The sequence below is a fragment of the Temnothorax americanus genome, unplaced genomic scaffold (genome assembly GCF_048541705.1).
Source record: "Temnothorax americanus isolate GAGA-0224 unplaced genomic scaffold, ASM4854170v1 Scaffold18, whole genome shotgun sequence".
In the NCBI taxonomy this organism is placed as follows: Eukaryota; Metazoa; Arthropoda; class Insecta; order Hymenoptera; family Formicidae; genus Temnothorax; species Temnothorax americanus.
Window position 1 is genome coordinate 233,288 of NW_027509318.1, and position 24,213 is coordinate 257,500.

The 24,213-nt window shown below is 45.8% G+C and overlaps 6 protein-coding genes across 11 annotated transcripts in view; 3 read left to right on the forward strand and 3 right to left on the reverse strand.

The window, feature by feature from the left end:
• Nucleotides 1-5: 5 nt before the first annotated feature.
• On the forward strand, nt 6-1,274 carry LOC143896360 (ATP synthase subunit d, mitochondrial). Its single transcript, XM_077404199.1, has 3 exons — nt 6-230; nt 640-808; nt 895-1,274. Exons 1-3 carry the CDS (start codon nt 115-117, stop codon nt 1,117-1,119), a joined length of 510 nt encoding a protein of 169 aa, XP_077260325.1. The 5' UTR covers nt 6-114; the 3' UTR covers nt 1,120-1,274.
• A 144-nt stretch (nt 1,275-1,418) lies between these two features.
• On the forward strand, nt 1,419-20,563 carry Nonc (serine/threonine-protein kinase Smg1). 3 transcript variants are annotated; one of them, XM_077404148.1, is made up of 16 exons: nt 1,419-2,175; nt 3,082-3,369; nt 3,475-3,698; nt 3,800-4,052; nt 4,239-4,368; nt 4,447-5,788; nt 5,855-6,011; nt 6,132-6,648; nt 6,837-7,024; nt 7,113-11,105; nt 11,248-11,521; nt 14,395-14,657; nt 15,056-15,332; nt 15,467-17,378; nt 17,535-18,536; nt 18,655-20,563. In XM_077404148.1, the coding sequence occupies exons 2-16, from the start codon at nt 3,143-3,145 to the stop codon at nt 18,837-18,839; spliced, it is 10,944 nt and encodes a 3,647-aa protein (XP_077260274.1). In that variant the 5' UTR covers nt 1,419-2,175; nt 3,082-3,142; the 3' UTR covers nt 18,840-20,563. The 3 variants fall into 3 exon arrangements, with proteins under 3 accessions (XP_077260274.1, XP_077260275.1, XP_077260276.1); XM_077404149.1 differs by having other exon boundaries at nt 6,840-7,024; XM_077404150.1 differs by lacking the exons at nt 1,419-2,175; nt 3,082-3,369; nt 3,475-3,698; nt 3,800-4,052; nt 4,239-4,368 and having other exon boundaries at nt 4,507-4,622; nt 4,709-5,788.
• Nucleotides 11,864-14,388, reverse strand: LOC143896355 (histamine H2 receptor-like). Of its 3 annotated transcripts, XM_077404187.1 has the most exons (5): nt 13,975-14,388; nt 13,787-13,898; nt 12,840-13,406; nt 12,468-12,630; nt 11,864-12,341 (listed from the first exon to the last, which is right to left on the reverse strand). In XM_077404187.1, exons 2-5 carry the CDS (start codon nt 13,813-13,815, stop codon nt 11,940-11,942), a joined length of 1,161 nt encoding a protein of 386 aa, XP_077260313.1. In that variant the 5' UTR covers nt 13,816-13,898; nt 13,975-14,388; the 3' UTR covers nt 11,864-11,939. The 3 variants fall into 3 exon arrangements, with proteins under 3 accessions (XP_077260313.1, XP_077260315.1, XP_077260314.1); XM_077404189.1 differs by having other exon boundaries at nt 13,709-14,388; XM_077404188.1 differs by having other exon boundaries at nt 13,582-14,388.
• Nucleotides 20,429-23,762, reverse strand: LOC143896354 (methanethiol oxidase). The gene is made up of 8 exons (XM_077404186.1): nt 23,596-23,762; nt 23,151-23,305; nt 22,887-23,066; nt 22,354-22,657; nt 21,979-22,239; nt 21,473-21,806; nt 21,171-21,293; nt 20,429-20,831 (listed from the first exon to the last, which is right to left on the reverse strand). The coding sequence occupies exons 1-8, from the start codon at nt 23,612-23,614 to the stop codon at nt 20,780-20,782; spliced, it is 1,428 nt and encodes a 475-aa protein (XP_077260312.1). The 5' UTR covers nt 23,615-23,762; the 3' UTR covers nt 20,429-20,779.
• Nucleotides 23,763-23,805: 43 nt separating this feature from the next.
• LOC143896350 (sodium-coupled monocarboxylate transporter 1-like) overlaps nt 23,806-24,213 on the reverse strand; it is an 8,831-nt gene continuing 8,423 nt past the window's right edge. The window contains exon 9 of the transcript XR_013256618.1: nt 23,806-23,946. The gene's annotated coding sequence lies outside the window, so the exon portion shown is untranslated. The remainder of the gene's footprint in view (nt 23,947-24,213) is intronic.
• LOC143896358 (uncharacterized) overlaps nt 23,893-24,213 on the forward strand; it is a 1,783-nt gene continuing 1,462 nt past the window's right edge. Inside the window, exon 1 of one of the 2 annotated variants that reach the window (XM_077404197.1) lies at nt 23,893-24,031. The gene's annotated coding sequence lies outside the window, so the exon portion shown is untranslated. Of the gene's footprint in view, nt 24,170-24,213 lie in introns of both variants that reach the window. The other variant, XM_077404196.1, reaches the window with a different exon arrangement.

The following is a 24,213-nucleotide window of genomic DNA, read 5'->3' on the forward strand; positions in this document are numbered from 1 at the left end:
CTCGGTTCTCGGTTCTCAGGAGTCACGGTCGACGTCGACAGTGGCGAGTGGCGAGGGTTGACCGTTGGGTCGTTTGGTTAACTGGTTAACGCGAGTCGCAAACGCACGGAGAGAATGTCGCGTAGGGCGATCAAGGCGATTAATTGGTCGGCGCTCGCCGAAAAAATTCCAGAGACGGAGAAAGCCGCGTTCGCCGCTTTCAAAGCTAAATCTGATCAGCACCTGCGACGGTCAGTGAATATCGCGTCTCTCTTTTGACGTTCGCACTCAGGCCATTATGTAATGCACGGTTCTTCGTTTTCTTTTGATAAAAAAAAAATTAAATATTTCTGCCGTTAAACGGACGCTGCGGAAGAAAACGTTCGTTCGGATGAAAGATCTGCTTTAATTTGCCGAGAATAATTGAAACTTGCCGTGCACGAGCTCCGCGTCGTCGAGGTTGTCTCGCGTAAAACCTCGTTTCGTTATCCATTGTCCATTATCCGTCCCATGTCCGCGCCTATAAGTTACGTCTTTAGCGGAATGTAAAAATTAACCGTGTATCGCGTTACGGCCTGTGTCGCGATTAACGATACGTTAGGGTTAGCGTCGCGATACGAATGGGGATTCGTGCTTTTATATATTTCTCTGTCGTTGTAGAATGAACGCGAATCCAGAAGCCCCCCCAAAACTCGATTGGGCGTACTACGAGAAAAGTATCCCGATTCCTGGATTGGTCGACAAGTTTCGAAAGAAATACGAATCCTTCGAAGTGCCATATCCAGCGGATAAATACACCTCTGAAGTTGAGGCTCGAGAAAAGGAAATAGTATGGCGTCGTTACGTTACAGCTATAAAAAATGTCACGTTTCCTCGCGTTTAACCTCGTTTCTAAATCAAGGGCGATCTTTGCAGCACGTTAAAATTGTGGATTTTATCGAACAATCGAATCGACGCATCGCCACCGCCACCAAGGAAATCGACAGAGTAAAGAGTCTGTTGCCATTCTCCGAGATGACCATGGAAGATTTCCGAGATAGTTATCCGGAACATGCTATAAATCCTGATAAACCGACGGTTTGGCCACACACCCCCGAAGTACAGCCGGAAAACGAAAAAGGACGACCTTCGCATCATTGATGCTTCGTAATGCGTTCGGAACGCGAAGCGTAGTCGTAATTTACTTCTAGCCTACGATTCTGGAGTCTGGACTGGACTGCGTGCCCCGAATCGGAGAAAGATATTGTCCTTTGTTTCTGTCGTGTGTATTCGAAGTAAATTCATCCAGAGAGAGAGATACGTATGTTATATCCTTTTGTACCACAGCTTGCGCATATCTTACAATTAGGTCGATTAGTAATTATTAGCGTGAGAAGAATAGATGTATTTATAATAAAGCCAAAAAAGGATTGGTAAAATTAGCGTATCGAGTCGACGGTCCATATAGTTGCGTGTCAAATTCGGAAAATTATACATCTGTAAACCTATCGGATTTAAATTTTTTTCGCACGGATAAAGCGTCCTTCGTTGCGAGAACTTGACGCTTGGCATTGGCTTGGCATTGGTCACGTCTTGTGAATCACGTGTTATTCCCTAGAAAATGATTCCGTATTCCGTCCGAATAAATCTTTACGTTAGTAAGAAAGAGAAAATTCCTACATAATTCTCCCGTCCAATTGCGCTTGCTCGTTTCCTCGTTTGTGGAATACACGCGACTGCTTGAGATACGTTCGACTCGAGCGAGAAACGAAATATCGTCGATGATGAGAGACGAGAAAACGCCGTGAATCGGTGATTGAAAGAGTATAATGTGGCCTTCTTTGGCCGTCGAGTGTCGAATGGAAACGAAAACTCTCTAGAAGAAGCGTGTGTGTGTGCGTGCGCATATGAATGCAACGTGCATGTATGATCATATTGATCATGATGGCGTTGGCGATTGGCGTGCACAGTGCACACCAGTGCGTACCACCGACCACCGACAGTACCGACTACCGACACCGACGATCTAGAGCTAGAGCTAGACTAGGACGAAAATCCAAAGCGGGGAACGCTGAATGTGTCCTCTCGTAACCTCTAAATCCGGATTTTCGCCCTTGTATCTTGGCCAGACGATACGAAGCGATAAGTTTGCTGGCCATCCTCGGAGATTCTGCACAGCTGAACGTTCATTTACGCGAGATCATTTGGCCGAGATCGGTGAGAAGTGATTTTTCGTAAACCTAAATTAGTGATTTGCCAAGAGTTTTTAGAGGAGCGAGGAGAAGGATGCGTGAAAGATGCGTCAACGTGCGCGTAGTCGAGATCGAGAACGCGATCGACGATCAATGCCTTTTTAAGTTCTCCATCGCTCGGCTCGGGCTAGCGGCTAACGGATTGTAACGGATGCCTGTATGTCCCACGTGGATATGTTTCGCGAATGATGGGAGTCACGATTTTTAGAAAATTTAACGTTAAGACGCTGCACGCGTAATCTCAATCGCGCTACGTGAGAACGTGAGATGAATTACGCGACAACCGGCTCACCGTGCTACGATCTTCTCTCGTATCGTCTTAACTTTTGAAAAATACTCGTTGGATCGTTAGATGGCTCGTTTTGTGGTAAAAGCTGAAATGGCATCTAGATTCTAACGTGAGAAATGTACAACATTTGGACCAGTGTTGTCTTTTTGATAACTTGATCGTCGGATAATAGACTTTATATGTATACTTGGTCGAGAATACTTGGATCTCACCTAACTTTGCAGTTTACTCGATATAACTGTCTCGTACGTGCCATAAATATATATACGCGTATATGGGATACCGATAAATGCCATAGGGAAAAGATTCTTGATCGAAAAGAAACACATGTATATATTAATATATATTTTATTATATTAATTTTCTCTTAAATACATAAAATATTCTCTTTGATGTACGCTCGTCGCGCGTGTATGTAACGAGACTATTTCTCTGAAAGAATAGCGCTTCGGAAAAGCAAATTTATACAATTTTTTTTCCACGCTGATCTTTTAATCTTTAATTTTTATTTTAATCTGCAGTTATATTCGTAGGGTCTTTTTAGTAGTTGCACCGCGTAATTAACGATAACTATTTTTCTAGATAACCACGGGTTATACATTCGTTAAGTGTGGGTCATGCGGACCACTCGCAGAGTAATGTAATGAATAGCTGTGGGAACTCTAATACTAGCACGAGGCTACGTGGTTCCAAGTGCGCCGAGACTCGAGACGAGTCTATAAACCAAGAAGGGGAAATAGAGAAAGAAGGCAGTGGCGTGATAAGTGGTTACGGTGTAAATGAACTTAATGTACCACGCAGCACCCTGGTCATTTGCCATCGAAACTCCAACTACTCTTCGGATCACGGCTTTGCTAGATTTAAGCCGAGGTATCTTTCATTTTCTTCTTTGTCCCGATTATATTCTTCGTATCTTCGACATACGTATCTGTGGTAAATTGAGAATAATAATTTGCGATGAAATATATGCGGCAGGCTCAGCGGTGTTCCGAGAAATGAATTTCGAATGGCGCGCGGTGGCAGTTCCGCGGATCGTGCCAGGGGTGGAACGCGTGGGAGAGCTTTTAAAAAGACTCCCAATGATCGCGAACCAAATTCAGAGCCTAGCTATCACCCTACGTCAAGACCCAAGTTTCAAGAATCGTTGAAAAATCATGAGAATGCGCAGGGCAAATACTATGACGATAAAAGAATAAATGGTAATGATATAGCGAGTATATTGCGAGTGGTGTTTATACGTTTGTACCTTTTTTCTGTTCTATGTGAATTTTGCTCTTCGCCTAAAACCCACTTGTTTCAGAGGACTCGAGAATTTCCAAGTTGCTGCGACGATTGTGCCGCGAAGATGATTACGATCATCTCATGGTGCTTTGCAAGCAAGTGCGGGAAGGTATCGTCGCACCTGAAAATCAACGATACGTACGACGGAACTTGGAGACTATCTGTGAAAGTTTGTTGGATTTTTTGCACTCTGGTCCTGGTCAAGAGGCGAAGCAACAGATTGCAAAATGTTTGGGTCGAATTGGATATGTAGTAGACCAAGATTTTAAAAGGTACGCATAGTCGAGTGATATGAATGTAGTGTGAAGTACACACGCGCGCGCACACACACACACTCGCACACACACGCGCGCGCGCGCGCACGCTTATATTTATATATACATATATTCTGTATCCTTACACGTGTTTGTGTGTGATTTAACGATACGAAAAACCGCAAAACTTGTATACGTTTCTAGATATATAGACTGGATCTTCAGCAAATACTCAATGGAACGTAAAGATGATGTAAAATGTCTACTAATGAAGTCACTTATCGAGACGCTCAAGATGGATTCTAAGATATCTAAATTAAAGGAATTCTCCGTGGTAAATAATAACTTTTAACTTTTGCTTTTGTCGCACAGCGTAAGGATGAATATTGATCATAACGTGTTCGCATTATAGCCAATGATGTCCCAATTACAATCAATATTGGAAAATGTCGATAGAGCAGATTTACTGGTGGCGACTGTGGATGCTATACTACTCATCATAGATTCCTATCCAGAGACGTTCACGAACCACTTCCGCGATACCGTAGACATACTTGTGGGATGGCACATCGACTCCACGCAACAAAAGTCAGTTGTCGTTTACGCAAGTCGATGTTTGCAAAAGTTGCGCTCGTTCTGGATAGCGGATCTGCAGTTTACTTTGACCTTGCTAGGCCAATTCTTGGAGGATATGGAGAGCTACGACGAGGAACTGAATTCGCCCGAATCTGGTCGTACTTCGCCTGGCGACGACGGGTCCCCGACACCGAGGGAATGTATTCTGCGAATCACGTCGTTAATATCTGTATTTAACACAGTAACGAAGAGCATAGCCGAGCATTTAAATCCAGATCTCGCATCTCCCAACGTACAGTGGTCATTCCTAACGAATTGTCTGTCCAAGATGCTCAAGACCGTTGTCAAAGCGATCGAATTGGAAGAAGAGACTGACACTTGGCCCGAAATATCCAATAACACGGAAAACTTGATTAAACATATAAGAAACGTGAGCTCGTCGCAGAAACATGTCGAGACGCTTTCAAAATATTTCAGTAAAGACGAGATTACCGAGGAAAATCTCATTAAGATGATGAAGTCGTTGGTTATAAATAAGAATAATGATAAGAAGAATTCCAAGGTGCCTTCTGACAAAGGGAATGCTCTGTCCAAGGAGAAAGGACAGTTGTTAATGAGCGTCCTGCGATCGATGGAACCCAAAGTCAAACTGAGTGAAAATTTGTCGGAAGAAAAGGAAGAGTTGATCGTAGTCGCGAATGAATGCGCCTTCTTGCTCCTCGGTTATCTTCAAAGCCGTGTCGCAAAGAATCACGAACTTCTCTATAAATTTGTCGATCTTCAATTACGGAGAGTCAACATCTTTTGGGACGATACTATTATTTCAATGTTGACCGTCATATCGAAAATAATTAAGGAGGTATCCGCAAACTTGCCATTGGAATTGGTGCACACGTTACTCGGCAAGAATTCGATGCTGCTAAAATTAAGATTCCGAAATTCTATTCCCATTCAAAATGCGAGCCTGGGGGTATATCACAGCTTGCTAAGCCTGAAAAATATCCCGTTATTGCAGGAATCTTATCGCTATATACTAGCGGATTTGGAGATCGCTTACAGACTCGTACTACCCGACATGGATGTCTTGGTTGTAGACAATCCGTTGAACGATTTGAGATACACCAAGAGCGACGTTGAGATTGTAGTTACGTTTATCCTACGTGCGCTTTCGGACATAGGTGAGCAAGCTTCACGTTGCCGATCTAAACAAGCGCGATTAATCTTACGCTCTTATATCGTTTTAGCAAACGCTAATAATTCGATTATCGGAATGTGGGCTTTGAAGCCCAGCATCTTGGAACTTCTCGCAGTCAAATTAAAGCCATACGACACCGCCCTGTCTACGGCGAGCCCGTTTTTGCAATACAATATTCTGTACTTGCTTTATGCGCACTGTTCCAGGTAAGATCCAGCAAAATGAAAGTTTAATCCTCTTTCGAGTTGGAGCGCGTGTCGACGTGACGAACAAACGTGAAATTTCAACGTTTAACTTTTGTGCATGTGTGTGCACTGTGTTGACAGGTACAATCACTTCGTTCCAAGATCCAGCTTGATAACGGGCACCACCGCTTGCCGCCCGATGGATATGTTTCCCGCGACCTTGGATGTACCAGCCAGCGGTCATTTGTCTATAATTCTCAATTTGATAGCAAAGACATACAACAAGAATACGCCCGCGTGCACCTTGCTCCTTTTGTCCACCTGGTTGCAAGAGATTTGCGTACAGTCTGAGAAATACATCGGGATCTTGAGCGTAACTCAAGAGTGCCAGAGTATCATTGCGAGTTTAATTAGCTGTGGCACCACGACCAATGACGATATCGCGAGCGCGGCGTGCAATCTCTTCGAAATGTTAATGACCGCGAAGAATGTGGTGTGGAAGCAAGAGACCTATTCAAGTATCGTGGATCTAGCGACGTTGCATTTGACCTCGTGCAACAGAACGATCCGCGAAAAGTACGGCGCGCTGCTAATGTGTATGCCCATTAACATTGTTATACCAAAATTAAACAAACAGTATTTATTCTCAGACACTAAGGTGAGTGCCATCTTTTCTTCATTGGCGCATTGTACGCGAAACTTGTCGAGTATGAATATGATATGATGATCTCTTTCTTTCTTTCTCTGTTTCTCTCTCTCTTTCTTTTTTCTTTCTTTCTTTCTTTCTTTTTTTTTTCTTTCTCTCATTTCATGTTCAACTGTCGTGTCAACCATGTTGTACCACAGAAGGCACGGGAGATCGTGACCTATTCGACAGAATCGTTGATACTCGCTCAAAGACTGCACATGCGAGGTAACAACAATGGGGAATTGCTGGCGCAACATTTCAAAACGTACATGGCATTTCTACTGCAGGAACATTATCTTGACGCATCCGGGTTGTCGGAGATATTTACTTTGTGCTGGCCAGCCGTGTAAGTGCTCTTTATCTTTACCGTTTATGAGAGATCATTTCTTCTCGAAATAATGTGTACGGTGATAAAATTATTTCTGTGTCTGCAGACCGGAGAACGGAACTACGGCGAGGATGTACGATTTAGCGCTCGCAAACTGTTCGTTCCTGTTTTTCTGGAGCGGTTTTGAAGCAGCGCAACACTGCGTCCTGAATAAGCTTCGCACCTCTTTGGGGAAGCCGCAGGAAACTTTCACGTCGATCGAGAGTGCCCTGAAGATTCTGGCTCGCGAGATCTCGTGCTCCAACGCAGATGTGATGAGGAGGGAGAGGCAGGGATTAGATCGCATCTTGCACGAGCACACGCGAGTGCGGCTCTTCGTCGAATTTCTGGAACATTTGGAGAGGGTGATTCACAACGCGGCCGACGGTTGCGCGATGGCACTCTTGCCGCTGTCAAAACCAGTCAGAACCTTCTTCCATACGAACAAGTCGACGTGCAAGGAATGGCTGAATCGCATACGATTGGCCTTGTGCGTGGTTTCGTTGCACTCGGGCCTGGCGACGAGTGCGCTGCGCAACGGCCAGAGGTTACTGGAGGATTTGAGCAGTGCTGATAACACGCAGGGCATCGAGTTCGAAAGGGCGACGTTGTGGACGGCACAGGCGATGGTCGCGCTCGGCGAAGCGGAGGCGTTGCAGGGGCTCTACGTGTACACCAAGGGCAAGGACAGGCAATTCCCGTGGCTGAAAGCGACGATGGAGGAAGCCGCCGGACGTTACGAGTCAGCGGCGGATGCCTACAGGCTCATCATCGACGAGCACGCTTGCGTTAAAACGAACGACGACGAAAGCGGCAGAGCCGCCGCGAAACTCGAGAGTGACAATCAAGTTCTGAGTTTCTGCATGCAAAGACTTTCCAACTGTTATAAAGCGGTCAGCGACTGGTCTGGATTAGTGGAGTGGAAATCGCGGGAAACCGAGATACTGGCGCAGGACAATTACGCCGTTCTGAGGAGGCAACTCGCGGAGAATATCGTTCCGCAGCAGGCGGATTGTCTGAAAAAGTTCGAGGAGGGTGAATTGATCTCCTTGGACGAATTGACGAATTGGAACCTTCTGGACGAGGAAAGAAAAAGTAATTGGAGTTGCGCGAAAACGCTGGTCGCGTGCAGCAACAGTTTGACGAACGTTGCCCTGAGGATTCACCTTAACGAATTCGACGAATCGTTCGACGACTCGATGTGCGACAGTGTTGTCGAGAGGTGCCAGAAAGTCGCGGCCAAGATGATGCAGGACGGATTGCGAAATGTGCCATCAGAGTATCTCAGTGACGCAATACTGCTCCAGTATTCCGCGACGGGGCTGAAGAATTTCGCGCGCGGCAAAAAGGACAAGAACGTTTTCGAATTGTACAAGGTTGATAAAGTCAATAATGTTAACTCGAACATTTTAACGCAGGTTTTGTGGTGGTCCGAGTACCTGGATCAAGCGTGCGACAACGACTCCATGGAGGTCGACAGTCTACGGTTACACGTCGTCAGAACAGCCAGGAAGGAAGGCAACTTTAATTTAGCGAAACGGGAGATGGTCAAGTACTTGAAGTCGGAGCAAGACCTGATCCGACTCAAAGATCCGAGCGCTCGCACCTTTCCCGAGATTACAAGCGACATGCTGAACGGGCCTGTTGACGTGAAATGGACCAAGAATAGTATGCGCGCGTTCAGGGAATTGTCCAAGTTACTGTACGACATGGAGGATACGAGAGAGGCTTTGAGGATGTGCTGCGCGACCGCATTGGGAATTTCGCGAACGATCGTCAGCGGTGAGCGGTCCGCCGACTTATGCGAGATGGGAACCAAGCTTTTACTTACCCTGAGTAAATGGATACAGCACGACACGGACGTGAACGAGAATCCTCAGCTGGAGGAGTTGCTCAGATTCGAGGCTGAGCACAACGACGGCCTGATGGACAAGCTGTTTGGCGAGACGATCGATCTGATTCCTACGTCGGACATGATAATTGGTAAACTGATGCAGCTTGGCGTGAATCAGTGTTCGGAGCTGCCGCGCGCCTGGTCCAGCTTCGCTGCTTGGTGCTACAAGTGGGGCCGGAAGATCGTGGACAACTCCAACTCTGGCCAATTGACGGATACCGACCGGATAAATATACAGTCCTTACTGCCGATGGACATTGCCGAGGCGGATCTCAACACCATTTTCTCTATACTGAGCCAGAACAAGACCATACCCGAGGACGAGGGCGATATCGACACGAACGACATAAACACATCCGACATGATAGAGAATCAGCTGAGGAACGTGTCGGTTCTGAGCCACTCCAGCAACGAACATCTCGGCATGCTGGTCGACATATGGCGACAGGCGCAGAAGAGGATCTATTCGTATTACGACCTTTCGGCGAACGCATACTTCAAATACTTGCAATTGGCGAACAACGACAGCAACGAGTGCGACACCATCACGGCGACGTTGAGACTGCTGCGACTCGTGGTGAAGCACGCTCTGGAGTTGCAGAACGTACTCGAAGCCGGCCTCTCGACGACCCCGACCGCGCCATGGAAGCAGATTATACCGCAGTTGTTCTCGAGGCTCAGCCATCCCGAGGCATATGTGAGGACCCAGGTGTCCGAGCTGTTGTGCCGAGTGGCGGAGAATTCGCCGCATTTGATCACGTTCCCAGCCGTGGTGGGCGCGGTATCCGGCCAGAAAAAGATTTACGACAAGGTCGTTTACGAGAAGCCCGACAACGACAACGATAACGACTCGCAGAACGTTATAGGCTTGAGCGCTGCCGCGGGAGAACGGGGAAAGGAAGAAGAGGAGGAGGAGGAGGAGGAAGAAGAAGAGGAAGAGGAGGAAGAGGAGGAGGAGGAGGAGGAAGACGAGGAGGAAGACGAGGAGGCGGAGGAGGAGGGAGAGGAGGACGAGGAGGACGAAGAGGAGACGGCAGCGGAAGCAATCGTGTACAACGACGAGCATGAGAGCTTTATGGATTCCTATTTCTCGCAGTTGGTCGATTGTCTCTCGAGTCGCATCCAGGATTCGGTGGTTCAAGTCAAGGTGCTAGTCAAGGAGCTGAGACGAATCACGTTGCTATGGGACGAACTGTGGTTGGCGACGTTGTGCCAACATCACACAGAGATTACCAAACGATTCGAGCAGCTGGAGATCGAGATTCAACGGGTACAGGACAATGTTTGGCTCGCGCCCGAAGAGAAAGATAAGTTGATCGCGGAGAAGTACAGGATCATTTTGAAACCGATCACGTTTATACTGGAGAATCTGCTATCTATGACGTCCGTACCAGCCGAGACGCCGCACGAGAAAACCTTTCAGGAGAAGTTTGGTGCTTCCATCGAAGAGGTGATAAATCGACTAAACAATCCCAAGAATCCGGCCAAGCCCCAAGTGGCCAGTTTGGCCTTGAAACACTTGGAGACCAAGTTGGCGCAACGCGTGCACCGACGTGCCGCTTATTCTCTGTCAATGACTGACATTAGCCCTATCTTGGCCAATCTGAAGGATACCTGCATCGCCATGCCGGGCGTCGCTGCTATCGATAACAGGATCGTCACCATCATGTCGGTGAACAATAACGTTCAGATTCTGCCGACGAAGACGAAACCTAAGAAGCTCATGTTTCACGGGTCCGACGGTCACGTATACACGTACCTATTCAAGGGACTAGAGGACTTGCATCTGGACGAGAGGATAATGCAATTCCTAAGCATATGTAACACCATGATGTCGAAGAACAACGATACCAAGGTCTACAGAGCACGGCATTACTCGGTGATACCGTTGGGTCCTAGATCTGGACTTATTCAGTGGGTCGACGGCGTGACGCCACTGTTTATACTCTACAAGCGATGGCAGCAGCGCGAGTGCTCCGTGAACAGCAAAGCTGGTGGCGGCAATTCGGCGATTATGCGACCCTCGGAGTTGTTTTACAACAAACTGACGCCGTTGCTGAAAGAGTGCGGGATCGGCTTGGAGAACCGAAAGGAATGGCCTATCCACGTGCTGAAAAAAGTATTGGAGGAACTAATGAGGGAGACTCCGAAGGATCTGCTAGCCAAGTTAGTTGCCAAATAATTATAGAAAACGGTCATTACCGTACTTTTTAATCGGACTAATGAATCTTTCAAGATCCATCTCCCCCCCTCTCTCTCTCTCTCTCACTCACACTCTCACCCTCACCTTTTCCAATGTATTTTGCAGAGAGATTTGGTGCAACAGCATCAATGCCGGCAGCTGGTGGCAAGCTACCAAGAACTACTCGTATTCCGTTGCGGTAATGTCCATTATTGGCTACATCATAGGTTTAGGCGACAGGCACTTGGACAATGTTCTCGTCGACCTCAACACCGGCGAAGTTGTGCACATCGATTACAACGTCTGTTTCGAGAAAGGAAAAACTTTGCGCGTCCCGGAAAAAGTGCCGTTCCGCATGACGCCAAATATCAAAACGGCTTTAGGAGTAACCGGAGTCGAGGTAAGTCTTCCGATAATCTTAACGAAAATCTTTCTCGCTAAGATGGTGAAATAACGGATAGTTTTACTTTTAAAAAGTCTGATTACAATTAAAATTTTAATACGCTTAAAAATTTCATTGTTTTTAGAACTTTTATCGCACTAGAAAGGTTTTAATTTCGTACTAGATGAGTGTCTTACGATTGCAATTCTTTATGGAGATGTATCTACTATATTTTGTTTTGTGAATTTTTTATTTTTCAAGATTTTTAATTCCTGGAGAGGAAGAGGGAGGGAGGGTGGGAGAGAGAGAAAGAGAAAGAGAAAGAGAAAGATTTCTTACAGGCAAATATACACAAATATATAAATTTGGAGAAGATGAAATAATTTTTAATTTATCTCTATATTAGACAGCTTTTTTAGCTGAAAATGAATGGGATTTACAAAATTGTATTGTCCATTCTATTTTCTTCAGATTGGGGATTCGGATTAGATGAATATCGGGGCGAATTGTTGTTTCCATTTGTACGGTGACTGTCTTGTACATCCGCCTGGCTTTTTAGTTGACGTTGTTTTTCCAAGTACATTTTAAAGCTCGAGTTAAAATAGTCATTGGGCGATTTAAAGTGTAAAATCTTTAGAAAGGCCTTGCGAAAGTTGGTGTTTTTCCACGCGTATATGAAGGGATTCATCGCACTGTTAGCAACGGCCAATGCGAACGTGGATTTGTACCATAACGTCATCGAGTTTGTTCTCCAATCAGAGGTTTGCATGCGAATGCAAACCACGACGAAATAAGGGAACCAGCAGATCGAAAAGCAGCCCAGGATCAGCAGCACCACCTAATCGAAAAATCAAAATCTATTATTGCCGTCACTCCTTGATCGCTACGCTTGTAAAACGCTTTTATTTCGTCGCTGCTTTCAATTGTCTGCTACATTCTATGATTTAAAATTAAAACTATATACCTGTACACTTTTACGATCGTTTTTTTCAGCGATATTCGGGACGATACCGAGATTCATGCGACGCGCGTGCATATGCGCCTCTCTCCAGATTTTCCAATACAGCAGAAACATTGCTATCCAACTGAGGAAAAGTGCCGGCATCTGTATAGCCAATATGTAGTATCTACCAAAATAATATAATTTGTGACGTCTTACCAGTCGCGCGGGAAGCTGCACTGAGACTAACAAATCGACTGACAAACCGATTCATTGATCGAGGAATAATTAATGTTTACGGCAATTACGACGAATAATAAATACCGACGAACGTCAAGTAATACATCGTCACGGGGCTATCGCGCGAAATTGATTACCAAGATGCAGTAACAGTACCTCGGCAATACCGTTTCCAATTCGCACTTCTGGTCAGTGTTAGAAGCGTCAAAATTATTCCAATATGTCGGAATCGATGACACGCCCATGGTACATATCCAAGCGACGATTATAATCAGTAGCACGCGCCTCTTGGTCGCGTATGCATTATAGCTCAATGGGTACACGATAGCGACGTATCGGTCTATGGCGATTATTATGAGATTGTATATGCTCCCGCCGCACGCTAAGCTGAACATGATGAAGCGCGAGATGCATACCGACTTGTTGCGGTGTAACGTGTTGTCCGCGTAAAACGCCAAATGATACGGAAGCGTTACGCCCACCATAAGATCCGATACTGCTAGGTTTAGAATAAAGTAATTCGAAACGACGTTTCGGAGCCTGCGAGCCCACGTTATGGCCAATATCGTGAGGACATTCCCCAAAACGATCGCAACGAACAGGAAGCAGTCCATCAAGATCCAAAACATGTTTTCTTCGTTTCTCGGCAAGTCGGTCGATGGAGCATTCGTGGATGCATTTACGTCCGACTCAGTAACGTTGCTTTCTTTCAGATACATAGTTCTGAAAAAGAAAACTTGCAAGTACTTGTTTATACATTGTAGAATTGTAGAGTTTTGAAAGTTTTCAGCCCGCTTCTGACGGCTCGCGATTAAAATTTAAAATTAGTCTCAAAATGGTCAAAGAAGTAATGATCGTCGCGATGATTAAGGGACCTCGTACGGATACATCTATTTACAGAGAAGTCAAACTGGGGATATGTGTTCGTAGCACTTTATACAGCCGTGGCTATTTGTGTCTCGCAACGACGACGAGGTCGTCTCTCGTCGTTGCGTGACCTTATAAAACCGTCGTGCAAAACCCACCGGAATCATCGAAACAATTTTTATCCACGAGAATCATGCGAGAAACGTGAAAACGATCAATCAGCTAATACGACTTACCTTTCGCACGTACACGCGCACATACACATACACACGGAAAGAAACGGGTTTCCGATGGTACTCTACGAAATACCAAGATACACATCGAGCCATGCATCACGATTACGTAAACCTACGAAACGTTCGAAATGTTATTTAATTAATTTTTTCGCGATTATGTGAGAAATGTAAAAATGAAAGAAATTTACCTCGCTCTCGTTCGGATTCTTTTTCTTTTCTTCTTTTTTTTTCGTCACTTTTTTGAGACAGCAAATTTATTTCGATGACAATGCAATAGAGCATTCGCAATAGCTATGATACTTCTCGACGTTCGACGCTCGACGCTCGACGAGAACGTAGATCGATACGAAGCGTTTCGGCAGATACGGCACGCTGCTACCCGTTCGTTCGGGAGTGCTTTTACTTATCTACTCATCTGCTGGTTTCCCTGGCAAAGAACTGCTATAACTATCAGCCGCTATCAGCGGTAATTGCGATTCGCTCGCAATCGAAAAAAGGTCGATGGGAAGCCGAGATGGGAAAGAAACGCACATTCATGAGTGGCCAATGATTATTATATTTTTCCAACTATAAACGGTGTATAATATAATCGTTATTTGTGTGTCCAGGGTATATTTAGGTTCGCTTCCGAGCATACTCTAAGAGTGATGCGTAGAGGCCGCGAGACGCTCCTGACCTTGCTGGAGGCGTTTGTCTACGATCCTTTGGTAGATTGGCGGGCGGGCGCGGACACCAGCATAGCGAGTTATGGCGCTTGTCAAGCCAGAGCGAGGTGCACTGGCGTCGGAAGAAAACAACTGGAGCAGGAACTCACGCGTGCGATGTTTGCTGTGAGAACGGCGGAGATGCGCGCCGAGTGGCTGGCTAATCGGTAAGAGACCAACAACGAGTCTGAGTCTTTCTCTCACTCGACGAGACACTCTCGACATTTCGCGTTTCTCTCTTCTATCTTATCTTTTCTTCTATTCTCTTTAAGAGAGAAAAATATTTCTAGAGTTGATTTTTACCATTTCAAGTACACACGTGCACACGTGTTTATTTTATAAGTAGTAGAATTATTAATCGCCTCCTTTCTTCTCTTTCCTTCTTTAACATCCTCCACCTAGGAGGAGACTGTCTTGTTAAGAGTGAAAAAGAGTCAATTTACGTCTCTCTACGTAAATGTTTAGCTCGTTTCTCGCTTAAATATGAAAATCTCGTTAAATATCGTTAGGTTGCATTTATAGTCGTTTGTAACACGTTTTCGTGTTTCATGGAATGAAATTGCAGAGACGAATTGGCGAAAACCTTGCCGCTATTGTGCCATCATTTGAACAGCTGGATCGAGGCGACCGAGGCGTCGCGTCAGTGTCAGGATTTACTGCAAGACCGACACCAGCAGCTCGCGCTAGTCAAGGAGGCGCAGGCGATGGGTCGGAATCACGCGTTATATTCGGTCGTGAAGCGATACAATTCGTTCAAACGAGCGCGGGACTCTCACGAGAAAGCAAAGGCGGGCCTGAAGGAGAAGATAGAGGAATGCGAGAAGCAGATTAATATGCACAATGTGAGTCTGCTGAAACGCGACCGCGAAACATGTTGCCGCAAAGCGTCCGATTCTAATGTTTTTTAAGTTGTGTGGGGGTTTTTTTTCCAACGTTTATCGCATATCTCTCGATATTTTTATTTCTGTTACTTTAGATCGCGTTGGCTGCGGTGCGAGGACCCCAACTAGGACAGTGGCTGTCGGAATTGGGAGCCCTGACCAATCAGCAGGATCACGTAGTGTTCGACCTTGTGAAGGAGTTCCTGCAGAACGCTGGACAAAGTCAGATGATCGTGCAATGCGAGCAGTCGGAGAACGAATTGACGCAGCTGGCCACCGACCAGGCCTTTTCCATAAGCAAATGTCTAGAGCTATTGAGCCAATATTCCGCCATCTGCAGCCTGTACCCTCTCAGCGTCCTTTCGCAACATCGCGCCGTACTCTATCACACTTGGGCGAACGAGTTGTTAGTCTCGGGCACCGTTGAGGCGTGCCACCAAGTCATGGCGCGGTTCGAAGCGAGCCTAAATCCAATCAATCCGAGCAATCCGCAGGTTCAGCAGATAATAACCTTCTCGTATCAGATGGAAGCGATTTTGAACGAGTACGGCGAGAGATACAAGAAAGCTTACGAGAGAACGGTATCCGAAGGCTTGCCGGAAGCCGGCAATAGGATCGAGAAGGCGTACACCGAGTCGAGGGCGCAAATTGCGGGATTTCTGCGACGAGAGAAGGGCGCGGAGAGAGCGCTCGAGTGCGTCAATATCACCGCGCTGTGTGCTTTGAATAAGCGCTACCTTATGATGGAGGGCGCTGCCAAGTGCGCCGGAGACTGCTTGGTGGATCTCACGTCCCGCGAGGGGGACTGGTTTCTGGACGAGATGCGTCTCATGTCGTCATTGATCGCCGAGTTGATTACGCTGATACCGGAGAACCACAAGACGAACAACGATCCCAAGATTGCGCTGATCCTCAAGTGCCTCAAGAGCGCCGATTGTATTTACAAGGGTCTGCAGGAGCTCAACTACAATTTCCAAACCATCATATTGCCGGAGGCGACGAAGACGATCGTCACGGAGGAGCCGAGCGTAATACGAATGATAAGCGAGCTTGGTGAAATCGTAATACAGACCGGAATACCGCTCGGTGACATTCTGGCGCAGCTCGAGATGCATCTCCGGTTCACCGTGATGGAGATGGAGAGCCCGCACGCGGTGGTACAGAGTATAGTGGCTAACATGAGATTACGATTCGAGGCGTTACTGTCGCGACAGGCGGAGGTTCAGGATTTGAATCAGGAGGAAACTCTGACGCCGGGTCAAATGTTGCTGATGGGCTTCAACGGTTTGTTTGAGAAATTGCAAATGGAAGGTAACGCCTTGGTCACTACCCTGAGCTCCTTGGACATTCCGATGAATTGGAAGAAGATTGATCAGATACGCGAAGCTAAGGAGATGTCGGCGCCCATCTTCAACAAGGCGGCTCGGCAAGTGCTCGAGGACATATTCCTGATCAAGAGATTGCACACCATACAAGAGTTCTTCGTCATGTGCCGGGACATTGCTACTGCGTTTAAAGGCGGATTGGCGAACGTGTACGACGATGAACGACTTAATAAACCTGTCCGAGTGTTCACGGCCGATTACGTTTCGAGGCAATTGCTCGGGGTGACGTCGCAGACGTTGGCGCTCGCCTTGTGTCTCTTGCTGCACCGAATGGGCCTGAACGTGACTACCGAGATCGAGCAGAGAGACATCGGAGCGGAGAGCAAGGTCTCGTTGGAGGAGCTGTGTCGAAAGATGGTAGATCTGTGCATCAAGAGAGGCTCGTTCTCGGGCTCGGTCTTGACGCAAGCGGGCGCATTAAGTAGCACTTTGGAGAGCGCCTGGCGACGGAAACAGGCTGCTAGATTGGCGCAGCAGAGCGCCGAGGTAGCCAGGGTCAGTCTTCAGAGACTTCAACTTCAGCAGACGGCTTATCATTGGTTGCACGAAGATATTCTAATGATGAGGCCCAATATGAGTCCGATGAATCCAATGTATTCGATGCATCCCATGAATCGTTTAAGTGAGTCCTTAAACTGACCATGGTAGCTTACAGATTTTTAGGCTTACAGGAACTTATTTGTCTCTAGATTTAATGAGTCTGTTTAAAATTAACGAATTCAAATCCATCTTGACTGTTTTAGCCTTTAGAAAATAATTATTTCCTCGTTTCTTTCAGATCGCTCTACCTTCATGCTGGAGCTACGAAAAAAGGCAACGAATTTGTCCAACTTGCAGTCGCGAGTGTGCGAGGCACGCGAGCAACAACAAAATCTTGTTTCGAGCGCTGTACAACGTCTCAAGTGGGCTGCCGGCGCCAATCCGGCGCTGAGCGAAGTCATGTCCGCGTTCGATAATGCAGTGTTGTTGTCGTGCGATAAATTGACCCGACAACACAATCTAGCCGCAATGGTGGTCAATACGTGCAATGCCATATTGCACTACGAGGCTCTAAGGACCAGGACGTCGGAGAGTGTGACGCACGACGCCAATCTGGTCAAACTGATCAAGCACTGGGAGGAAAGCTGCGTCCTGACGGCCAATCTGAATATCACCGTCACCACGACGGAGGAAAGCCTCGTACAGTTGCTGCAGCTGGAGAACAACGTGGACGCCGCGTGGTTGAAGCAGGCTGAAAAAATTGTGTCCGAAGCGATAATCGACACCCAGAGGAAACTGCAGGAGAAACAAGAGGCTCTCTTCACCGCCGAGGACTATTTAAGGGAGCGAGTGATGAATCTGCAGAACGTACTCGCCGAACATCATCGACTCATGTCGGATGTTAGAGCGTTGTTAAAGACGATGGCTAAGCAGGAAAACATAGACGGCTTGCAGGACTTTCTGTTCGCCTATCGATCGTTCACGGAGAACCTTTCGGCGGTGGTAAAGGAACTGGCAGCCGAGAATTTTGACTCGGCTCGCGGCACGGTGATGAAGAAAGAATTGGAAGCGATGGCGATTAAAGTGCCCAGTTTGTACAATCGATTGCTGGAATTTGCGAGCGAGCGCAAGATAAATTCAGCGAAGGACACGGAAAAGCCTGCGGGCAGTCTGCCGAAGAAGAGGAAGAAGAGGAGGAAGAGGAGGAGGAGGAGGAAGAGTAAGCTGGTGCGACAGGACAGTGTATGCCTGAGTCCGAGAAAGGGGACACCGTTGACCAGAGATCCGACCACGGGCAAGGGTAGGTAGTCTTCTGTCTCTACTTTGGTCGATACGAGATCTGAAGATTGCTTATAATACTCTAATATTTTCTCTCTTTTATCTAATCTTTTTTTTTTCTTCCTTTCTTTTTCCCCTAGCCGTGCAAGAGCGAAACGCTTACGCGCTGAACGTGTGGCGCCGCGTGCGTATGAAGCTGGAAGGCCGCGATCCGCAACCGTCGCGCAAGTACACCACGGCCGAACAAGTGGAATACGTGATACGTGAAGCGCAGAGCAACGATAATCTGGCCTTGTTGTACGAGGGCTGGACACCGTGGGTCTGAACGAACGACGGCTGGCGCTCGCGCGCCCTGATGGCTCGACACTCGTCTCACGCGGTACTCAAATTCGTACCGTCGTACCTGCGTCGCCCTACGTCGCCGTAGGAGGCAAAACACTCCGCTCGAAACCAGATGGTGGAGTGTCATCCGGCAAAAACGTCATCCGAGAAGCAAGTCGGTTTTACAGCTCGATCGTGGATCGATCTCTCCAACGCGACAATTGAAAACCCACTGTGCCGAGTGCCGATTCTATAGTTGTCTCAAAAACGAGGCTAACGCACCTGCGATCTGTTACACTTGGGGCTAACGAGTGTCTTCTTTTTTCTCTCTCTCCCTTCTTCTTTTTTTCTTTTTTTTATTTTTTTGTTTTTTTTTTCTTTTAAAGGGAGTGACAATCCACGAGTATGTACGATGCTCGAGCGAGCGCGAGATAAGTAGTATTCTCTTGAAAGCCACGAATTTTTGGGATAAATGTAGAATCGGCTCCGGGTATCCTTACGCTAACGGTGTAGTCGCGAGAAGTTCGGCTGACGATATTGACGGGAAGTCCGATGATGATGATGATGATGATGATAGTAATAATGATAATGATGATGACGGTGATGATGATAAAAGTCTCGATAACGATCGTTACGATAAACGATCGCGCTGTCAACATTTACCGCATAATGGCTAACACGAGCTTGCCATTGTGTAATGCCGTCATGTCAGGAAAAGAAAGCCTGACGTTTTAATCAATGCATCTGAATCGGTTTGCACCGAGATGTAACGTTGTAACTCTAGATATACGTACGGTATACACGCGAGCACACTCGACAATTAATTCAGGATCCGAGATTATGTAGATGTACATCATTGCAGCATTACTTTTTAATCAAGATGAAAAAAACCAAAAGAAAAGATGCAGTTTGACAGAGAGATTAAGAGTAGTCTTCTTGAGTTATATGTAATTGAACAATTAAGTGTTTAAACTCGGCACATACACATACACTTAGACGCGTGTGCGTGCGTACGTATCTAAAAAAATTTAATAATTTCGCAGACCGATCGCAACTTATTACCGATTAACGGGACAAAATCATTTCTGTAGCGGAAAGTTTGCCGCGTCGACTTGGTTTGAATTTTATGGCGTTAGCATCGGACGATCCGGGCGAAAAAAGAAATTCATTAGCTTCGTAGCCAACATTGATACTTGACGTGTCCTCGCTACTCTCTGGCGTCGCATATTTCGCCCAATAATTTTTTTTTAAATACCTAAATAATGCTGTCACGTGATAAGTATTTTTTTCACATATTGCAGAAGTAATGACGAGGACTCGTTTCTTTCAAATGTTTATTGCGAATTTTGGAATTATACATGATAATTGCGCAAATTTAATTTTATGTAACTCATTGGGTATTATAGATGATATGAAACTTTGTTACGGAAGAATAAAATCTCGGCCAACGCGATCATTTGTGGAAACTCAACGAAATTGTTATACGTGGCTATACAACCTTCGAATTGTTTCTAATGCAGAACATTTTGACAAATTTTACGCAGCGAACAATTATATACGAGTTTGGCGTAGACGGATTTTATTTGTGCAAACTCTGAGGAAAGAAGAAAAATTTATTGCTTATTACGTAACATCATGTCACGTAAAAAATTTCATACAATATACATAAAATCTCTACTATATTACTTGATGCAATATGCTGGAATTAATAAGCACCATGGAAACAAATGTCTTGTGAGTACTCTTTACTAATTTACCTATCACCGACGTGTCTTTTATCCTGATTTTATATTGATAAGGAACGAATTTATGATAATTTTCATTGGAAGAATCGCACAAAAATACGGCGCGCTATAAAATAAGCTAGGTTCTGAATCACTACTTTCGCAGATGTTGAGATATCCATGACTCTACGTCCAGTCCAGTCAAGTCCAGTCATAAAAATTAGGGTCTCTCTGCCAGCCATATATCGGAAGTGCAATCTCCACCAGGATACCTACGCAAAGATTGATAAAGCGATAGAATTGCTGTGGGGGATAACGGTACAACAGCCTGTATATTTAAGGGAGAAATTAATTGGATTAAAAGAAATTGGCGGTAATTTGATTTTTTTTGTGAAATCAAAATGTGTTCAATTTAATTGAAAAAATTAGTGATTAAAATCGAAATAAAAGGGGAAAAACCAACTGAAAAAGTTACGAGTTCATCTCTGGACAGGATGAATTCCGAGATTGATTTCATTTGATTTGTCTTTCTTCATTTCAGAAAAGTGGAAGAAGAATAAATGGAAATTTTTCCTTCACTGAGACGCAATAAATTACGGAATATCTCTCACCTCATTTCATGTGCCAGTAAAATATCGCTGTTATCGGCGCCGAAATCAACGAGAAATCGATGGTCGAGCGTCATCCCGCCCTTCTCGACGTCGATATCAAGCTTCACCATCGTTGATCCATATCTAATAATAGCGCGCGCCGAACATTATTACAGCGTATATACGAGAGTAGAGATTACAAATAACAATTCTGTTTTATTTTCCTTTATGGAAAGAAAAGGAGAGGAGAGCAGAGGAGAGGAGAGGAGAAGGGACGACGGAAAAGGAAAGGTCGTATTTACTTGCATATACTATATACTTACTTGAGGAGATCGGGATAAAACTGTTTGTCCCATGGCTTAAAGATCGACGTAGTTACGTACAAACGACGTCCGTCCAAACTCAGCTGTAACATCTGCGGTGCGCCATACAATCTACGCCCCTTCACGTAGATGGGGTCCGGCTGACTGCTCATTTCCTCGTCTTGCGTCACCCGTACATGCGAATCGCTCAGTATCGATCCTCCTAGGAAGACTTGACCCGTCAATCTCGGGTTTCTCGTATCCGAGATGTCGTATTGCCTAACGTCGCCGTGCAACCAATTGGACAGATACAGATACTTGTCGTCCAAACTCAGCAGAATGTCGGTGATCATACCTTGATAGGCGAAGAAAGGCTTTCGTGAGAAAAGAAGGAAAAAAGAAAAAAGACTGCAATGTTGTCGACGAGTTGACATCGTCGCGATGAGTTTCCGCTGGCAGAAACTTTCATAGGTACATATCTTAAGACCTCGTTGATATTTTGAAGAGCATCGACTCGTGATATATACCTGACATCAGAGGTGCGATCCATCCCTCGACTCTTTTCGGTGGCACCTGGATCACTTTTTCGACCTTCCACGAATTGTCCTCCGCCTTGTAAAATCGATAAACATTCGACGTTACCGCGCAGCCTACGAATCCTTGAGCTGCCAGCGGATCGTGAAGGAATCTTATTTCAAGGGGTGCGATTCCGTCATCTCCCAGATCGATGATCTGTTTCAGCTTTCGTTCGTTCCACGAGTAAACGTTCAAGCTTCTGCCATAAATCTCTGTGAATCATTTAATTCTCTGTCCATCATTTAATCGACATGATTATATAATTACCGATATTTTGCGCGCGTTCGCTCTTGCGAAACGTGATAACGTATTGGGTAATTATTTACTAGGATCATAAACGTCCTCTGGAATGAATCCCTTCTTAAAGACTCTAGGTGCACCCCATTCCGTAGCGATGAGCGTATCGTGATACGGTTGGTACCAAAAATCGTATCCGAAAGTTGCTTTTTCATGGCTTTTGGTCCATGTGCCTTTCGCTCGCAGGGTCTCTGCGTCGATGCAGAAAAATTCGCCCAATCCGTCCCCACTGAGATTTCCCATGGTGGAGATCATTATCTCGCCGGTTGGCAAGCAATGGGAAGTGTGCGGCGTAGATATCCCGTATTTGCGCATCTCTTCCGGTTCCAGAACCTCCAACGAAATAGAATGTACACTTTAAATTACGAGAAATGCAACATGAATAAGAGATTCTTGTATGCCAATTCTATATTTCGTCTTCTCCATGTCATCTGTATCGACTGTATCGTCGCCTCTCCATAATACGTAAACATGTAAGGTGCAGGGTAAGTAAAGAGGGAATGTTGGACGCACGCCCGCCTATCGTTTATCGTCTACCGTCTATCTCTCCTCCATACGGTACCTTCTTGATCCGGGGCATTTTCTCGTCGCTCGTATCAACCAAATAGACCCGGTCCGACATAAGACAGGGCAGCACCAGCGTGTCGCGTTTGCGGGGTGATCCGTGACAGCTGCTACAAACGTTCCAGCCGGAGTGATGTAACTCGTCGCCAGCCGTTAGCATTCTCAGTCTGTGTATTATCTGCGGGTATGCAAGTTCAAATTCCGTGAGTATGTTGAACGGTTCACTTAATTTACAAACGTTTTAACGTTTTTAACGTGGTACCTGACAGTACGTAGGACTATCGGGATCCACGTCTACCGTGCAGAGGACATCGGCCTTCTCGGGATCCGTATGTATACCGATGACGTACAGAAGCTTCTCGCGCGGCCCCTTGAGCATCGCTGCCCTCGGACTCTTGTAACCCGGCCCGGAACACGCTACGATCAAGGCCATTTCCAGTAATGTAAACCGGCCGTCCCCAATATATACATACATGTATATATTATGTATATAATATTGTACTCTATATATGTATAACTACTATAACTACAAGAGGGATCACATTGTAGATCTAGATCCCTCCACGTCCAGTAGATCCAATGCCAGCTACTATGTATATCTAATTTTTAGCGTAGACTTGGGCTACGTTGCGCGTTTTATATTATATTTTACTACTAAATTGACTACAGCTCTTAATTCTGATAATTGAATGCAGCCGAGTACTTGCCTTCTCTCTTTTCCGCCATCGCCGTTGACAAATTGACGAGTAGCGAAGAGTATTGTCGATTGCTTTTAATTGCTTTCGACCGACTCGTGACTCACCGGACTCACGACCATCGGCGTCGGCCGCGTACCAAGTATAGAGTACAGACACCGTATAATTTAATATACTTATGTAATATAATAGTTCGAGATATCGAGAGAGCGAGAGGGAGAAGCGCGCTTGGGGGAACTCGCACTTTGCATCTCCGAGTGAGACTTTCAAACTTTGCCGCAAACGTCGTGAAGAGAAAAACGTAATAGCTTATTATTTGAGCGTCGGGTCGCCGTTGTATCAAACTGGGGTCGATTAATGATACTGCAATCAGAAGACAGCAACAAGATATCACAGTTGCGGCAAATTATTTCTCGTTGTTGCAGCAGCGCGTTGCAACGACACACAAGTAAGCAACAACAACCAAGTTACAACGACGTCGCCGTCGGAACAGTACAAAATAGCGTTATCATCGCCAAGCTGATAGAAGGCGATTTCATTCGGCCGAAAGATAACGTAACGTGTGGCGATGATACCACATGTCAAAGTACATACATCTACAAAATATTCCCGAAATATATTTTCTTACAG